Source organism: Symsagittifera roscoffensis, chromosome 3 (assembly GCF_963678635.1).
Source record: "Symsagittifera roscoffensis chromosome 3, txSymRosc1.1, whole genome shotgun sequence".
NCBI classification, from domain to species: domain Eukaryota; kingdom Metazoa; phylum Xenacoelomorpha; order Acoela; family Convolutidae; genus Symsagittifera; species Symsagittifera roscoffensis.
In genome coordinates this window covers 50,269,752-50,289,521 of record NC_087064.1, presented here as the reverse complement: position 1 = coordinate 50,289,521, position 19,770 = coordinate 50,269,752, and the positions used below count along the sequence as shown (strand labels likewise).

Sequence of the window (19,770 nt, the reverse complement as noted above, 5' to 3'; positions counted from 1 at the left end):
AGTGATTTTGTGATGAATTATGCGTGTTTCTTCGTTCTGGTGATCTTCCTCTATAACTTGAGTTATATGGTGATTGATTTCTTGTATAATTTGTATTGTTCGGGAGTGGTTTTCCTGAACTGTTGTTGCTGTAGACTGTTTTGTTCGGTAGATTTTGATCTTTTTTCATGTATTGATAGAATGATTTATTTGGTTCTTTATGTTTTTGAGGTTTATTTTGATTGTCTTGCTGTTTTTGTCTACATTCAGAAATACTATGTCCGTATCGTCGGCAATAATTACACCATTTTTTGAAAGATGGTTTGCCTTTAAAGTTTGGGTGTTTTTCGTAAATATTGAGTATTTCAGTGATTTTTTCAACGAGATCTGTATCTGATTCCTGTATATTGTTTATATTTGTGGAAGCTGTTTCAATTCTGTTAACGTATTGTAATTTCAGATTTTCCGTTTCTTCGAGTTTCATTGTGATTTCTGCTTGTTCTAGTTTGTCTACTAGTTTTCGAAAATCTAAATCGGGTTCTCGAATTGACGAAGGATGGGATGCTCTCTTTTTTATTGCTATTTTCCTTAATTGTGGTGTTAAGGTCATCATTAAGATTTCTGTCATCTTTGTGTTTTTATAGTCATGTGTATTTAATGAATATGCTTTTCGAACTAGTGTTTCGATTCGTACTGCTAATTGCTTGATGGTTTCGTTTGGTAATCTGCGAATTTCATTACATAAAACTCTTTGTTGTTGTTTGTTTCTTTCGGAGTCAAACATTTTTGAAAATTCTTGTGTAAATCTTTTCCAATTTGATTTTATTTCTATAGGCAATACTGAAAACCATTTTTGGGCTGCGCCATCTAGAGTTGTTTGTATTAACGCTGTGCGTCGATGTATCCAGTTTTGATGTAGTGGCGTATTAATTGGTTCAGGTCCTATATTTAAAATCAAATTTGCTGTGACTGCATTTAAATAGTCTTCTACAGAATATTCAGGGTCTGTTCCTGTGAATACCATTAAAGGTTTATTTGATGTTATTGATGATCCACCCATAAGGTATGGATTCATCGTCATTTGTAATGATTCTGCTGCATTTGGCATTTGAGAAAAATTTGAAAGTTGATTTCTTGTTATTTCGTGTTGTTGAAGATAATATGGGAGTGGTATTTCATTTTGCATTTGTGCTGGTTGGTACGAGTTTGCAATCATTGGGTTTTGTTGCTGAATTGGTTGAAAAGATTGTGTATTAATTGGGTTTTGTTGTTGAATTGGTTGTTGATTTTGTGTATCTATTGGTTGTGGAGAAAAAATTCTATGATATGTATGTGGTTTCTGTATTCCTTGTGCACGATATTCTTGATTATAGGGTGTAAATATATCTGGTTGTAAGAAATCATCATCTGAGGATAAGTAATCCATTTGATAAGATGTTTGTTTTTTATTTTTATTTTGTTGAAAAAATGGATAGTTTTCACTACGATCCTGTGGAGGATGTATATTTGTTTGGAAATTTACTGAATTAGGTGGTGCCATTGGGTTATCCCAGTTTCGAGATCTTGTATAATTACTAAAATTTTTTCGTGGTTGATAATTTGTTTTTGATGGATGTGTGTAATTATAATTATGGTCTGCAAAGTTGTTTCTAGTGAACGTTTTGCGTGTTTTTGGCGGTATTGTCATGGGTCTGTATGTTTGGTAATCCATGTGTCAATATTTTGGGGCAACCGAAGGTTTAACGGTTGATTGTAATGTTACCTGTGTTTGTGAAGGATTTGTATTTCTTGGTGTTGTTAAGTTTGGACGTATTGGTGAAATACTTTGTTGTGTAGTTGTTGTGTGTACGATTTCTTCATTTATGAAGTGTGATGGTGTCTGGATATCTTGTTGAGTAAGATTCCTAGTTCCATTGAGGTTTTCATTGTGTATGACTGTAGAGTTTAAACTATTATTTTGCATATCGGGTAAAAATGTATTATAGTTTAATGGTGTTGCATCAATGGTTAATGGTATTACTCGTACATAATCTCTTACATAAGATATCGTACTTATTGCTTGACTTGAGATTGATTGTGGGAAGTTTATGAATGCGGGATGAGACCATTCGGGGTCCCAAACATAGTCTGATTGTTCTGTGATGGCAGTATCATCGTTTGAGTTTTGGAGTCTAAAATTTTTTCTTGCTTGTGAAATTAAATCAATATTATGTGTGAAATAATCTATTATGAACCATGCCAAGATTTTTTGTAAGTCGTGTTTTGTATGTTGTGAAACTTCATCTTTCGTGAAATTTTCTTTAATTATATTTAGAAAACTAGAGAGTAGTGTGATTTCATGTCGTACTCTTATATGTTTAGATGTTTCTGTCGGTGAGACATTTGGTATCTGGATTTCGTTTTCTAATATTGAGATATAACTATATATTATCGCAAAAACTTCATTGGTGAATATGGAGTTTGCTCTTTGTGAGTTATGATATTGGTTGCTTTTTATATATTCTGAGAATACTTTTGAGAATTCTAAATCAAGGTCGTCTGTTTGAATTATATATTTACTGTGATTCTGGTTTGGTGAGCTGAATTCTATGGAGTAGATTCCGTATTGTTGTGTTAGGTTACATATATCTTTTAGATAGTGATCGATAATTTGTCTTTTGATTTTTACATCTGGGAACTCTGTTTTACATGGACTGATTCCGGGTTCAAACAAATTTAAGAGTAAATTTTTGCAGTAAAGGGGAAAATATCATCATCATCTGGACTTTCTTCACCTGGGGTGTGCGTTGAGCTCATTTTTTCGTTCGATGACTGTTAATATGTAATTATCAATGTGTCTAATTGGTTGATTCCAATTGTATAAATGTACTGGTTTGTGTTTATACTGCTTTTTTATTCTTCTTTTTCCTCTTTTTGATGAATTTGAAGTTGTTTCTGAGTCAGAGAAATATAATTGATCGTGAATTGGGCAATTTTTATCTATTGATTCTTTTAGTTTATAAAGTTCGTCTAAACTGTTGGTTTCTGATTCTGAAAATGCGTTTCGATTTTTTGAAAATCTTTTTCGTGTTATTTGTCTTTGTTTAGTTATTATTTTTCTCTTTAATGTTTGTCGTTTTGTTCTAATGTATCCAACTGTTTGTGTATGAGGTGTGATTACAAGGTCGTATTTTTTGTTATTTATTTCACAATTGTGTAAAACGATTGTTTGTTTATTTCCTAGGTTTTTAAATGACATAAGGTTTAGGATGACGGATGCAAAAGGTTGTTAAATTATTTCTATTTGCTTAAACTGTTAGTCCTTACGATTTTTTTGTTAGCCTAACCTGGGTCTATTTGTTCAGGGTTGGGGAGAAAAGTATATCGATTCCGAAGAATGATTTTATACTTTCTCGTGGCTAGTATAAGCTAAGGTGCTAACTTACTTAATCTTACTTAAGGGTAGTGATTGTGTTCAGGGTTGGAGAATAGTAAATCGATCCACAGGGTTCAGGTATAATTAGAACGCGAGTAGTTCGTTAGATACTATTTTAAACTTACTAAGTCTAAGATTTATCCTGGGTCTGGTAAGAGGGGGGATCAAGTGAAGGATGAATAACCGAAGTTCTTCACTGTTTATCCTAATTTGAATGACTAGTTTTGTTCAAAAATTTCTATTAGTCCTGGGTTTTTAGAAAGGGTTGGATAGTGAATCGACGTTTGAGGTCGTTAGACACTCGTTAAGTGGGTGGGGGAGAACAAAGTTGTTCTTTTTGATCCAAGGATAGGCCTTGATGATCAAGTTTTAAATTTAATTAAATAGAAAATGATTTAAGATCCAAGGATAAGCCTTGATGATCTGATTTTAAAATTAAGTGAATTTAAGTTTAAAATGTTTTAAATTTGTGTAAAGAAGAGATTTAGTATTTTTATGATATTAGTGAGCTTATGATTGCTGTTATGTTTAGGCGATGAAGCTGGAACAACAGGATGATTTATAATTACTAACCATTTATTGTCATGCTACTAATTTTTATTTTGATTTTTCAATAAATATTTTTCAAACATGTTTTGTATATTACTGCAGAATTTAGGAAAACGATCTGAGATCTTTTTATCAATCGTTATTGTATATTAATAATTTTGTTTAGCGCCTGAAATGATTTTGAAGATTGACTTCAAAATTTTATGTTTGCAAATGAAAATCTAAATTCATTGCTAGTAGTATTCTAAATACAAAAGTTTGTTCTGGCTTTTGCCGAACTATCATATAACTATATGGTAAGTTTCTGCTTTGTCGTATGTCGTCTCTGGTTCGAGGTCTTCTTCCAATTCCGGGTAGTTCTGTTATCGTTCGGAATATTGGCTCTGATCTATTGAGTCGTAGAGACATTTCGATTAAATTATTGTCGTATAACATTTTGTAAATGTTATGTCTAAATTCTAATCTATTATTGGTTAATGCTAAGCTATTAAGGTCTTGTTCGAGACTTATGGTCGCACCAGATGAGTTAGGACCGATGGGTTTAACTCATAGAGTAATTTCGGATAGGGTACACCGTCTGCTCGTCACGCTATCTTATTTTCGGCCGGATAGATTCGTGCAACTTCTTAGTCTAATACCGATCCTAATCTTACTCTTATACTATCTAGTCTCAGGTTGTTTAACTAGTCTCTGCTAGGCTCAATAGATCTAGGGTATACTGGTTTATTGCGGCTGCTAAAGTACTCGGGAGAGTTCAACTAATTTCTAAGTTAAATTCAAATCTCTCTGGTGCTGAAATTACAAGTAATTTCAGCACTTACAAATAAGTGGATTGTTAGTTAGATGGATCATGATTGGTTAATATTAAATACTTTACATTGGTAAAATATCTAATTTATCCAATCATAAAATGTAGTTTAGATCAGGTTCCACAACGGTAATTCTGCTGAAAAAGAATTGTGACAACAAAACGCCGCGGAAAAAAATAGAAAAAGCCAAATTTGAGTACATTTAAACCTTCTGGACTTCTGGTTTAATAAACTAGTAAAATTTATCGAAACGCTCATTGCATAGTGCCATGTTCATGTTTTTTTTCTCCAGGTTCAGAAGAATGGCAACCATCTGAAATTACAGTTGATCTGAAATCCCCCTCTGTCTGGAGCATAAGCTGGAAAACATCCAAGGCATTTTCAGAACATGAAGACAGTCACTACCTTGTGTACTTTATCACCGATGGGTTGGAAACTTTGCGCGACAACGTAACAGCCGCTAAAACAGGTTCAAAAAGCTAACCTATCTGAGCCGACGTTGGCTCATTTGTTGTTTATGGAGCTTCAATTACTTCTAGTAACCAATAAGTTACTCGAACTGAAGTGACAATTGTATTCCATAGCATTTACTTTGCTCAACCTGATGTATATGCGGATTAGCAATCACCAATCTTTAAAGAACTTATGGAGCAAAAGTATCCAAAATCAGTTTTTTCGTGATACTTGATTTTACGAGGGACAAAGCACCAATACCCAAAGTTTCTCCCTACTCCGTGGTCAGAATAAAAAGTGGTAGGTCAGTAAACCGTTTTATCAGAGAACCGAAAACGAGCAGACCAGATCACTAAACCAAAATGCATCATTCAATTAAGTAATCACATGAATGCCTCATTTATTTTGATTAGATCTGTTCGCAACAATAGACGGAATCAATCCTTGTGCTCACAACGAAGTGCGGTTACAGGCAACATCTAAGTTCACAGGAGAAAAGTCTTCGTGGGTCACAATCACCAACTGTTAGTTGTCTTACACTTTTCAAAAAAATCTATGCTTCATAATCAACAGTTATAAATACAAACCAATAATAGTTAACCGAGTTTTTTTAAATATTTCATAACAAAAAACCTGTGCACGCCAGACACTAATCTTTTTATTAATTTATCATTTTTGAAAGCGTAGAGGCTAATTAATTGATTAGCAGACCAGGGGTGGATCTAGGATTTTCTCGAGGGGGGACGTATTATCAAAAAATTTTCGAACATTTTGACGACCTTTTTTTTAGGTCGACCAAATTGATTTTTCGAGCTCTCCCAAAGTACTATTTTGCCCCTACCTTGGTAAAAGTTTCTGCGCCGCAGGCAATTTTTTGAAAAAATTGTCAAAAAAGCCGTTTTTTTGGCGCGCGCTCCCCCTCAATGTTAGTATATATTGGCGCCAAAGGCGCCTTTAGAAAAATTTTAGGGTCGGTTGGCCAAAAATGGTTTTCTTAAAAATTATCATAGAGGGGACCCTTTGGGTCGGCAGGGGGTCGAATCCCATGGGGGGGGGGGCGTCCGCCCCCTTCTAAATCCGCCCCTGCAGCAGACGGTAATTAATTGTAACAACAATGCACTTTTCTGAACCTCCATAACGTATAGCTGCTACACCTAAAACAGCCAAAACTTGTACGTGAAATCAAATTAGTGGTGTGTGCAGGAATGTTTTAGGAGGCGAGGAGCAATTGGTGCCGATTTTTCGTGATGTTCGTGAAAGTTGAAGATTAAAAAAAAACAAAAAAAGCTACTTATGGACTTTTTTGGTAAGTTCTCAGCAATTGATCTCAACACGCTTCCACCTGTTATACTTTTCAAGCTGTTTAGGGCGGGAGTCCATCATCTCTGCTGAGCTGCTGAGTAAGTTTGTTTGATCAATTTTATTTCTTGCTCCACTTCGCTTGCGCAGTTTTTAATTGAGAAACTTTTTTTAGCTAAATTTCTCAACGTCGCCGGTGAGTTAAAAGCACTTATTTTTGCAACTCCAAACCCTTAACTTGCCGTGCATGGCTTACAAATAAAATCTTATGTTAGAAATAGAAGATAACGCTAGATATAGGGCGGATCTAGGGTTTTCTCAAAGTAGGGGTGGATTTTCGAAAGAATTTCAAACCTTTTGTCGACCTTTTTGTACAACGAAAGTTCTTTTGTGAGCTCTCCCGAGTCATTATGCAGACCCTGTTTAAATCAAACTTTCTGCGCCGTAGGCGAATTAATGAAAAACCTGTCAAAAAAGACAATTTTGGGCGTTTTTTGAAAAATTTCGAGGAAAACATTGCGCGCTCTCCCCCCAAAAGTTAAAAGGGCTCTTTTATAAAATGAAGATCATTTTTTGTGGGAAAAGTTCCTATCTTACAACTTTTTTTATAAGAAAAGTTGTAAGAAATGTGGGGAAAAAAGTTCGAATCACTAAAAGTTAATCAGAAGGGTTTTTTCGAAGTTTTTTGTTCTCAAAACAGTCAACTATCTGGAAAAAACGAACTTTCAAAAAGTTGTAAGATAGGGAAATTTTCCTACAAATCTTATAAGAAGTTGTAAGATGGGGGAATTTTTTGAAGGATGGTCAAACCGGTGTAATGTCGGTGAGACAAAAAAGGATTGTTTTAAAACAGTAGTAAAATGGGGCCTTTGGGTCGTCAAGGAGTCGAATCCCTGAGAATCTCAGGTATCAGCTAAACTCGAAAATCAGATTGAATTGGTATAATTTCACAATTGGACAAATTTTTGAATAGTTTACTAAATTTTTCCCTTCTCCTGCTAAAATGCATTCAAAGTTTTGTTCATTTTGTTAGAACACCGATCGAATCTGATTTTCGAGTTATAATGTAAAGTTCCAGATACTATTCATCCTGAAACAAAGAGAAGCGGATTAAACTATTACGAGATGTTGCTTGATCGTAATACTTAATTCATTTTTTTGGTTTTGTGTCCCCATTAGTTTCTCGCGCATCTTGTCATTATAATCCTAAAATAGTTGAAAATGTATATGGTTTATGTGTGCCTCATAGATGCAGTTTTTACTTAACAAAATCAGCAATTTGAGTTTTATTTTGCCCTTCAACTACTAAGTCTGAATCGCTGCAGGTGGAGATTTGTATGCCTTTTTCAGAGTAGTCTTGTGATTACAATCACAAAATCAGTCTGAAAAGAAGAACAGAAACCTCCCTCTGCTTAGATTCAGACTTAGTAGTTAAAGGGTCAGATGAAATTCAAATACTGACTATGTTAGTTGCAAACTGAATTTTTAACGCACACATACCATGAATAGTTTTAACCATTTTGAGATTATAATGACATGATGCGCGAAAAGTAATGGGGACAAAAACCGAAAGTTGAATCAGGTATTACGATCAAGCGGCATCTGGGTAGTTTTGTGCCTCTTCTTTTTCTTTCAGGATGACTAGGATCTAGAATTTTACATTAGAACTCAAAAATCAGATTCGATCGGTAAAAAATGGACAAAATTTCGAATACATTTTAAGCAGCAATTGGAAAAAATTCAGTAGTTTTTAAAAAGTTTGTTCAATTCAATATTATACCAATTGGAACCTGATCTAAACTACATATTATGATTGGATAAATTAGATATTTTACCACTGTAAAGTATTTAATATTAACCAATCATGATCCATCTAACTAACAACCCACTTATTTGTAAGTGCTGAAATTACTTGTAATTTCAGCACCAGAGAGATTTGAATTTAACTTAGAATTTAGTTGCCTCTCCAAAGGAACTTCAGCAGCCGCAATAAACCAGTATACCCTAGATCTATTGAGCCTAGCAGAGACTAGTTAAACAACCTGAGACTAGATAGTATAAGAGTAAGATAAGGATCGGTATTAGACTAAGAAGTTGCACGAATCTATCCGGCCGAAAATAAGATAGCGTGACGAGCAGACGGTGCACCCTATCCGAAATTACTCTATGAGTTAACCACCTCGGTCCTAACTCATCTGGTGCGACCATAAGTCTCGAACAAGACCTTAATAGCTTAGAATTAACCAAAAATAGATTAGAATTTAGACAAAACATTTTTAAAATGTTACACGACGATAATTTAATCGAAATGTCTCTACGACTCAATAGATCAAAGCCAATATTCCGAACGATAAGAGAAATACCCGGAATTGCAAGAAGACCTCGAACCAGAGACGACATACGACAGAGTAGAAACTTACCAAATAGTTATATGATAGTACGGCAAAAGCCAACACAAACTTTTATATTTAGATTTTTATTAGCAATGAATTTAGATTTTCATTTGCAAACATAAAATCTTGAAGTCAATCTTCATAATCATTTCAGGCGCTAAACAAAACTATTAATATACAATAACGATTGATAAAAAGATCTCAGATCGTTTTCCTAAAATTCTGCAGTATTCTATAAAACATGTTTGGAAAATATTTATTGAAAATCAAAATAAAATTAGTAGCATGACAATAAACTGTTAGTAATCATAAAATCATCAGTTGTCCCAGCTTCATCACCTAAAACATAACAGCAATCATAAGCTCACTAACATCATAAAGCCACTAAATCTTTTCTTAAATAAATTTAAACCATTTTAAACTTAAATCCACTTAATCTTAAAATCAGATCATCAAGGCTTATCCTTGGATCTTAATTAATTTTCTATTTAATTAAATTTACAAAACTTGATCATCAAGGCCTATCCTTGGATCAAAAAGAACAATTTTGTTCTCCCCCACCCCCTTAGCTAGTGTCTAACGACCTCAAACGTCGATTCACTATCCAACCCTTTCAAAAAATCCAAGACTAATAGAAATTTTTGAACAAAACTAATCATTCAAATTATGATAAACAGTGAAGAACTTCGGTTATTCATCCTTCACTTGAACCCTCCTCTTATCAAGACCCAGGATAAATCTTACACTTAGTAAGTTTAAAATAGTATCTAACGAACTACTCGCGTTCTAATTAAACCTGAACCTTGTGGATCGATTTACTATTCTCCAACCCTTGAACACAATCACTACCCTTAAGTAAGATTAAGTAAGTTAACACCTTAACTTATACTAGCCACGAGAAAGTAAAAATCATTCTTCGGAATCGATATACTTTTCTCTCCAACCCTGAACAATAGACCCAGGTTAAGCTAACCAAAAAATCGTAAGGACTAATAATTTAAGAAAATAGAAATCATCTAACAAATTTTTGCATCCGTCATCCTAAACCTTATGTCATTTAAAAATCTAGGAAACAAACAAACAATCTTTTTACACAACTGTGAAATAGATAACAAAAAATACGACCTTGTAATCACACCTCATACACAAACAGTTGGATATATCAGAACAAAACGACAAACACTAAAAAGAAAAATAATAAACAAACAAAGACAAATAACACGAAAAAGATTTTCCAAAAATAGAAACGCATTTTCAGAATCAGAAGCCAGCAATTTAGACGAACTTTATAAATTAAAAGAATCTATAGATAAAAATTGCCCCATTCACGATCAATTATATTTTTCCGACTCAGAAACAACTTCGAATTCATCAAAAAGAGGAAAAAGACGAATAAAAAAGCAATATAAACACAAACCAGTACACTTATATAACTGGAATCAACCAATTAGACACATCGATAATGACCTATTAACAGTCATTAAACGAAAAAATGAGCCAAACACACACTCGAAGTGGAGATAGTCCAGATGATGACGATATCTTCCCCTTCCTCGTAGATGCACCCAATGATAGAGGACAGCATATACTTTGCAAGAATTTACTACTAAATTTATTTGAACCCGGAATCAGCCCATGTAAAACAGAGTTCCCAGATGTAAAAATCAAAAGACAAATTATTGATCACTATCTGAAAGATATATGTAATTTGACACAACAATACGGAATGTACACCATAGAATTCAGCTCACCAAACCCGAATCACCGCAAATATGTAATTCAAACAGACGACCTTGATTTAGACTTTTCAAAAGTGTTCTCAGAATACATAAAAAGCATACAATATCATAACTCACAAAGAGCAAACTCCATATTCACTAATGAAGTTTTTGCCATAATATATAGTTATTTCTCAATTTTAGAAAACGAAATTCCAATCCCAAGTGTCTCACCGACAGAGACATCTAAACATATAAGGGTACGACATGAAATCACACTATTTTCAACTTTTCTACATATAATTAAAGAAAATTTCACTAAAGATGATGTTTCACAACATACAAAACATGACTTACAAAAAATTTTGGCATGGTTTATAATAGATTATTTCACACATAATATAGATTTAATTTCACAAGCAAGAAAAAATTTCAGACCTCAAAATTCAAACGATGATACCGCCATCACAGAACAGTCAGACTACGTTTGGGACCCCGAATGGTCTCATTATGCATTTATAAATATCCCACAATCAATTGCAAGTCAAGCAATAAGTACAATATCTTATACAAGAGATTATGTAAGAGTAATACCATTATCCATTGATGCAACACCATTAAACTACAATACATTTTTACCCGATACGCGAAATAACAGCTTAAACTCGACCGTCATACACAATGAAAACCTTAATGGAACTAGGAACCTCACTCAACAAGATATTCAGACACCATCACACTTCATAAATGAAGAAATTGTCCAAACAACAACAACTACACAACAAAGTATTTCACCAATACGTCCAAATTTAACAACACCAAGAAATACAAACACTTCACTACCACAGGTAACCTTACAATCAACCGTTAAACCTTCGGTTGCTCCAAAATATTCACAAATGGATTATCAAACATATAGACCCATGACAATACCGTCAAAACACGCAGAACGTTCACAAGAAACAATTTTGCGGAACACAATTATAATTACACACATTCATCAAAAACAAACTATCCCCCCCGAAAAAATCATAATAATCAGATAAGATCTCGATATTGGGATAACCCAATGGCAACAACCAATTCAGTAAATTTTCAAACTAATTCACATCCTCCACAGGATCGTAGTGAAAATTACCCATTCTTTCAACAGAATAAAAATAAAAAGCAAGCATCTCATCAAACAGATTATTTATCCTCTGATGATGATTATTTACAACCAGATATATTTGCACCATACACTCAAGAATATCGTGGACAAGGAGTGCAAAAACCGTATACATATCATAGAATTTTTTCTCCACACCCAACAGATACACAAAATCAATGCAAACGCAAAACCCAATTAATACACAATCTTTTCAACCAATTCAGCCACAAAACCCAATGATTACACACTCGTATCAACCAACACAAATGCAAAATGAAATACCACTTCCATATTACCTTCAACAACACGAAATAACGAAAAATCAACTTTCGAATTTTTCACAAATGCCAAATGCAGCAGAATCATTACAAATGACAATGAATCCATACCTTATGGGTGGATCATCAATAACATCAAACAAACCATTAATGGTATTCACAGGAACAGACCCTGAATATTCTGTAGAAGATTATTTAAATGCAGTAACAGCAAATTTAATTTTAAATATAGGACCTGAACCAATTAATACGCCACTACATCAAAATTGGATACATCGACGCACAGCGTTGATACAGACAACCTTAGACGGCGCAGCCCAAAAATGGTTTTCAGTATTGCCTATAGAAATAAAATCAAACTGGAAAAGATTTACACAAGAATTTTCAAAAATGTTTGACTCCGAAAGAAACAAACAACAACAAAGAGTTTTATGTAATGAAATTCGCAGATTACCAAATGAAACCATCAAACAATTAGCAGTACGTATCGAAACACTAGTTCGAAAAGCATATTCATTAAATACACACGACTATAAAAACACAAAAATGACAGAAATCTTAATGATGACCTTAACACCTCAATTAAGGAAAATAGCAATAAAAAAAGAGAGCATCCCATCCCTCCTCAATTCGAGAGCCCGATTTAGATTTTCGAAAACTAGTAGACAAACTAGAGCAAGCGGAAATCACAATGAAACTTGAAGAAACAGAAAATCTGAAATTACAATATGTTAACCGAATTGAAACAAATACCACAAATATCAATAATATACAGGAATCAGATACAGACCTCGTTGAAAAAATCACTGAAATACTCAGTATTTACGAAAAACACCCAAACTTTAAAGGCAAACCATCTTTCAAAAAATGGTGTAATTATTGCCGACGATACGGACATAGTATTTCTGAATGTAGACAAAAACAACAGGACAATCAAAACAAACCTCAAAAATATAAAGAACCAAATAAATCATTCTATCAGTACATGAAAAAAGATCAAAATCTACCAAACAAAAATGTATACAGCAACAACAGTTCAGGAAAACCACTTCCGAACAATACCAATTACACGAGAAATCAATCACCATATAACTCAAGTTATAGAGGAAGATCACCAGAACGAAGAAATACACAAAATTCGTCACAAAATCATTACAATAGACCAAATAGTCGAAATAACTACTCCAGATCAAATTCGAACACAACACAATTTGTTTCTAGATCTAATTCCCAATCAAGGAATAATTACTATCCAAACAATCAATCACGAAACTCATCATACAATAGAAATAGAAACTACTCCAATGATCGAAATAGAAGTTATTCAAACAACCGAAACCAGAATTACCCGAACAATCGATCAAGGAATAACTCAAATAATAGATCAAACTATAACAGACCAAACAATAATTATCAAAACAGATCACGAAATAATTCACAAAATCGACATTCAAGTTATAATAATCGTTATAGAAATTATTCCCAATCACCACACAGGAATAATAACCATTATAATAATTCTAATAATCGCCACAGAAGTAGTACACCTAAACATCAAAGAAATATTAATCAAGTACAATCAAATCCAGAAAAAACATCAGACCCCCCAGGTATTGATGACACAGCAAATAACGAGCTACAACTAAATCAAATAAACTGTGAATCATCAGATTCAGAAAGTGATACAGAAAACACTACCTCCATAAATATGATAGCAGTCGAAAATGACTACGAACCTATTATATATGAACAACCTTTTTCATCACATATATATGAAAATCAATTAGAACTCCTTCACAATTATTATATTGAACCCATCCATTCCACACAAACGGCACAAGAAACTAACGAAATCAACACTACAAATCAATCCAATGAAAATGACAAAACAAAATGCTTGAATACAAATCACATCTATCAAAATATACAAAAAGAACAACCCAAAGAAAAAATTTGGACAATACCATTTCTTTTAGAAAGTCCAAGAAACAAAGAATTTCAACCACCAGATCTTGAAATTGATTTTTTAATTGATTCAGGAGCAGAATCAAACATAATAAACATTCCCACATGGAATGAGATAAAATCATTACACCCAAAACTAACGCCTCTTGAAACATCCAGTAAACTAGCAACAGCACAAGGATCAACATTGGTAAATTATGGAAAAATTCAATTATTTCTTCTCCCCACAAGAACAATAGAGCAAAATAAAATTTTAAATAAACCATTTAAACAAATATTCCATATCACGGATATTAAACACAATATTATTGGAATACCATTTATCTCTAAATATATACCAACAATCAACATTTTGAATAGTAAAATACTAATCAAAGATAAATACACAAAAACAAAAGACACATCCCTAACATTTTTTCAAAGATTAAATAAACAACCACCATTCTTTTCAAAATTTTATCCGATATATAATCAACAAAGAAAACACCTGAAACCACTATCAGGAAACATATATAATTTTTCAATAAAACAAGTTCACCAATATGATAAAAAACAAAATAAACAACAACTCTATATGTCAGATTTTGAATTCAAACCTATCCATAAGTTTTTCAAAATCACAATTTCATCCATAAAATATTTGAAAAACTCGAATTCAGATATTATTTCTCTACATGTATACAACAATACACCCTATCAAGTAACATTACCTTTAGGACTTTTAGGCTATTGCGAAACCAATGCTACGATATCACCAATACATGAAAAAGCATACCGCGTTAATAATATACTCCAATTATTAGATATTTGTCAATCCACAATTCTTAATGAAGAATTATCCATAAATAATATAATAAGTAATGAAAAAAGAAATACAGATTATTTCACAAAAACCCCATATTTCAAACCTACATTCATCATAAATAACTATACAGAGAATCAACAGAAATTTTTAACAATGTTTAACTTCCAACATTCACAAATAACACAAGACGAATTTGATAAATTAGCCAAACAGCTAATGAAATATTCATCAGTCTATGCAACATCTAAATTTGATGTTGGAAAAATCAGCTCATCACTACATCTCCCATTAAAACCTGACGCAGTTTTCAAAAAACAAAGAGCAAGTAAAGTACCAATTCACTTACATGATAAAGTAAACAGATTACTCGATATTTTGGAACAATACAAAATTATCTCACCGGTAAACAAAGAAGAACAACCAAAAGGTAATACATTTATCAACCCTGTTATCATCCTAGCAAAAGGAGAATCATTAAAAATAGTTCTAGACGCTAGATACCTTAATTCACTAATAGACGAATCAAAATGCAATTGGCCTATTGAACCAATACAAGTTATTTTAACAAAAATAAACGGAAAATACTTTACAACCGCAGATATGAATAGTGCATATAATCAAATGCCACTAGATGAACAATCGCGACGCTTAACACAATTTGTTATTGGAAATCAGCAATATGAATTCAACCGCCTATTCTATGGAATATCCATAGGACCAGCAGCATTTTCAGCTTTTATGAGCAAAATTTTTCGACCACTAATACTCAAGAAAAACGCAATCACCTATTTAGACGATGTTTTTATGCAATCACAAACAAAAGAAGAAATGTTCAATGTTTTAGAACACTATCACAAAATACTTCAGAACGAAAATCTGAAGGCCGCCCCCGATTAATCACACTTCTTTTTAACACGAGTTAAATTCTTAGGACATAATATAGAAATAAAAACAATCACTCCATTAAAATCACGCATTGATGCTATTCAAAAGCTCCAACCACCAACAAACAAAAAGAAAATCCAAGAATTCCTTGGAATGTTAAATTTTTTAAGCAAATATGTCTATAAAATGCAATTATACCTAAGACCATTCTATAATATACTTAGACAACAAAATAATTTTGAATGGAACACAGAACATCAAGCACGATTTGAAGAAATTAAAAAACTCCTAACTTAACAAATTTCGAATACAATTCCAGATCCAAATCAACCATTCTATGCAATGTGCGATGCTTCGAATTTTGGCATCGGCGCAGGATTATTACAATCACACAATGGCACAAACAAAATGAATCTTATATCAGCAAATTCTCGATTATTCACTCAAGCAGAGCTACGACTCTCAACTCTAATGAGAGAATGTACAGCCATAATATATACACTTACAGAATATGAATTTCTGATACTTGGATCAAAACATCCAACAGTTCTATTCACAGATCACAAACCAATCATTTTTCTCTTTACACAAAAATCTAATCCAAATCACCGAGTTTATAGATTTCAACTAATTCTAATGAAATTCCCAAACTTACATATAGTTTGGACAGCAGGAAAGAATCTTGCATTACCAGACACTTTAAGTCGAAATACACCACCTGAATTACTTACACGAAAAACTACAGTAGAAATACACAAAAATATAAAATTCTACCTTGCAGAAAACGAAACATCACCCCGACTAGAATGCAAATATGCAGTAAAAACTGACGTTGAACAATCACAGATAAACAATCTACAACACTTCCCACTTTATTTAGATTGCCAAAATAACCACTACGAAGTTGATCTACTAGGAACATCAACTTTCAAACCAATTCCATACTCACAATGGATAAAAAATAACACCCAACAAAAAAGAGTAAAACAACACCCGCATAAAAAAGATCTTTTTCCATTAATTGAAAAAGAAAATCTAACTGATAAAATAAATTTATCAGGACCACAAACAAACGATTCAAAATACACAATAAATTAAGTTTTTGACCTCCATGACCCACTTGATACAATTCCTTTATCTAAATTGGAAATAGAAAACATTTTTCTCCCCCCAACAGATAAAATTACAATTAATACTTTGAAACAATATCAAAATCTTGACCCAGTAATTAGACAACTAAAATCATGGCACAAATATAAAACTAAACCCGTCAAGGCAGATACAACTATTTTAGGAAATAAAACACTCCTCCGATATTTTCGAAAATTCAATAATACAACAATTAACGAAAACACAGACCTTCTAGAATACCAATTAAATGAATCTACAGTTCCCTGTCTCCCTCTAAGTATGATTCTTATAGCTTTTAATATTTCACATACACAAAACATTAAAGGACACTCTGGATCAGAGAAAACATATTCAAATTTCATACAAAACTTTTATTTTCCAAATGCACCAATTTGGATAAAAGTACTATGCAATGATTGTATAGTATGTCAGCTAAATAAACCTTATCCAAATCAAAAACAAATAGCACAAAAACAAGATTTTAAAGGACAAAGTTTGTACTTTAACCACCGTATTTCATTTGATACAAAAGGACCAATTTCACCCTCATCCGAAGGAAACTCCTACATTATGGTAATTGTTGACGCGTTTACACATTATGTAGCACTTAACCCAGTACCACATTGTAACGCTTACTACGCTTACACAACACTCTATGAACACTGGATAGCCAAATTCGGACTACCAGAAATTTTAGTTACAGATAACGGTACAGAATTCATAAATAATGAAATCATCACACTATGTCATTTATATAACATCAAACACAAACCACGTACATCTCACGCACCTTGGACAAACGGCTTAGTCGAAGGTATGAACCGTTCACTACAAGAATATCTTAGATGTATCATCAATGGAAATGATTCAAGATACACCGAATGGTCAGCAGATGTAAAACTATTTCCCTTAGCATATAATTCACAAATCACGACAACTCTAGGAATGTCACCATATCAAATGGTTTTTAATCAAAAGCCACGCAAACCAATTATGTTTACAGCAAACTCTCATAAAAATGCACAAAGTTATTGTCAACCGAATAAAGACTCAATTTGTTATAACTTACCTTTACACACACACGATGAAGATCATTTTCATCACCCACAAATTCTTAAATTAGCCTCCGGTACACACACCGAATGGATTTTAAACAGAGATAAAAAACACAATGAAATTTACCAAAAAGTAACAAAAAAGTTGTTACACAGACAAAACATTAATGAACAAATAAATTCACGCTTTACACCAGCCTCCGATTTAAAAATTGGAACATTTGTTTTAATACCCAATTTTAACACTCACAAAGGAATTTCTAAAAAATTACAACCCCTTCGTAAAGGACCATACCAAATAATTGCCAAACCCACTGATGTCACATATAAAATCACCGACTCAGACAAAAAAGAACTTGTTCAACATCGAAACAATCTATTACCTTATTACCCAAAAGAATACGCACTACGCGAACTAACTCAATTATATTCTTTCACAGGTTTAAAAATTATTCAAAATAACCCACATACGGAGAATAAAACGAAAGAACAACATGACATTCATCTCGAAAATCAAAATAAAAAATCAACCACAATAAAAAACAATACAAAAAAGATAGATCAAAATATACCTCAAAAAGAAAGAAAAAATAGAAAATTGACAGAAAAAATAATACCCCAAGAACAAATCGACAAATCAGAACATAGAGAGTCATCATGACTTAGAAATCAACCACGTAAAAACTATAAAACATTCATCCCACAATCTAAAATATTAAAGAAAGTCGAATTTCAAAAACAGCTTTAATTTTATATTTAACAATTTTTGCACCTCTGAAATATTTTGAACTTTCATTTTTCAAAATAACATGCTGACAAACAAGCAACGATTCTAGTTCAGAATTAGCCAATAGGATTCATCCAATCCGTCACCTTCTCTAACTCTAACACGAACCAACTAGACGAACGATATTAAACTCCAGGCAGATCTATAACTATAACTTTGCGACCTCCGGGTCAAAAATAAGCAAACCACTCCAACTTGACAACTAAAATAAATATCACCATAATATCATAACCCTCCCTTATCTAATTTCCCAAAGATCAACAATATTTCCCCAAATCCGATCTCAAATACCCCCCAAACAAATATGTTAAATTAGCCTAAAGTAAAAGAACGACCATTTTAATTAGCCTAAAGTATAAAAATCTCAAAAATACCCCAGATCACTTGACAAATAAAAATAAAGACAAAGAAGACCTCCCGATTACCATAAAATTCGTCCCCAACAATTTTTCACAAAACTCAACCCACTTGTCAAAAAACCAATAAATAATCCGACCACACTTGAAAATTGCCTCAAACAACAAAAAATATTCGATCGAGAAGCCATTTCTTAAATGCTCTTCTCTCGACCAGTCAACTTAATACTCAACATTTTCATAAACTTTTTAACAATATTTAAACTTTTATTCATATTTCTTTTTGATACCTTTGAAGCTTTTGTAATAATCTTAATCATTTTTTGCAATATTTTTTTAAATTTTCTATTCCATATTTGAACTATACCTCCAGCTTTCAAAAGCTATTGACTATATCCACAGGTACGATTCACAAAACTTATCTAAATGATACGAACCATTTTTAGTAGAACAGATATTTTTTTACTATTTGTAATTTTTATAACATTTCTATCATCCCTCATCTTGACAATATGCAAGTGTATAAAGAAAGCAATCATCACATTCGCCCTAGCAACAATCCTTCTAATTCTTTTTCTAGAAGAATACTATAATAAACATAAATTTTTTCACTAAAAGAATAGATCAAAACCTATCAAAAATTGCTAACCAACAGTCACACAGTCAGTCTTCACCGACATCATCCCAAGATAACCCAACAACACCTTCAACTATCCAAAACCCCCAAACATCTACACGAATTT

General features: G+C 32.7%; 1 protein-coding gene across 1 annotated transcript in view; it reads left to right on the top strand.

Annotated features, from left to right (window-relative positions):
* LOC134841748 (uncharacterized) overlaps positions 1-19,770 on the top strand; it is a 257,893-nt gene that overhangs the window by 130,817 nt on the left and 107,306 nt on the right. Inside the window, exons 14-17 of the mRNA XM_063857786.1 lie at positions 5,045-5,221; positions 5,619-5,729; positions 6,573-6,605; positions 6,680-6,700. Coding sequence (XP_063713856.1) covers positions 5,045-5,221; positions 5,619-5,729; positions 6,573-6,605; positions 6,680-6,700 — 342 coding nt within the window. The remainder of the gene's footprint in view (positions 1-5,044; positions 5,222-5,618; positions 5,730-6,572; positions 6,606-6,679; positions 6,701-19,770) is intronic.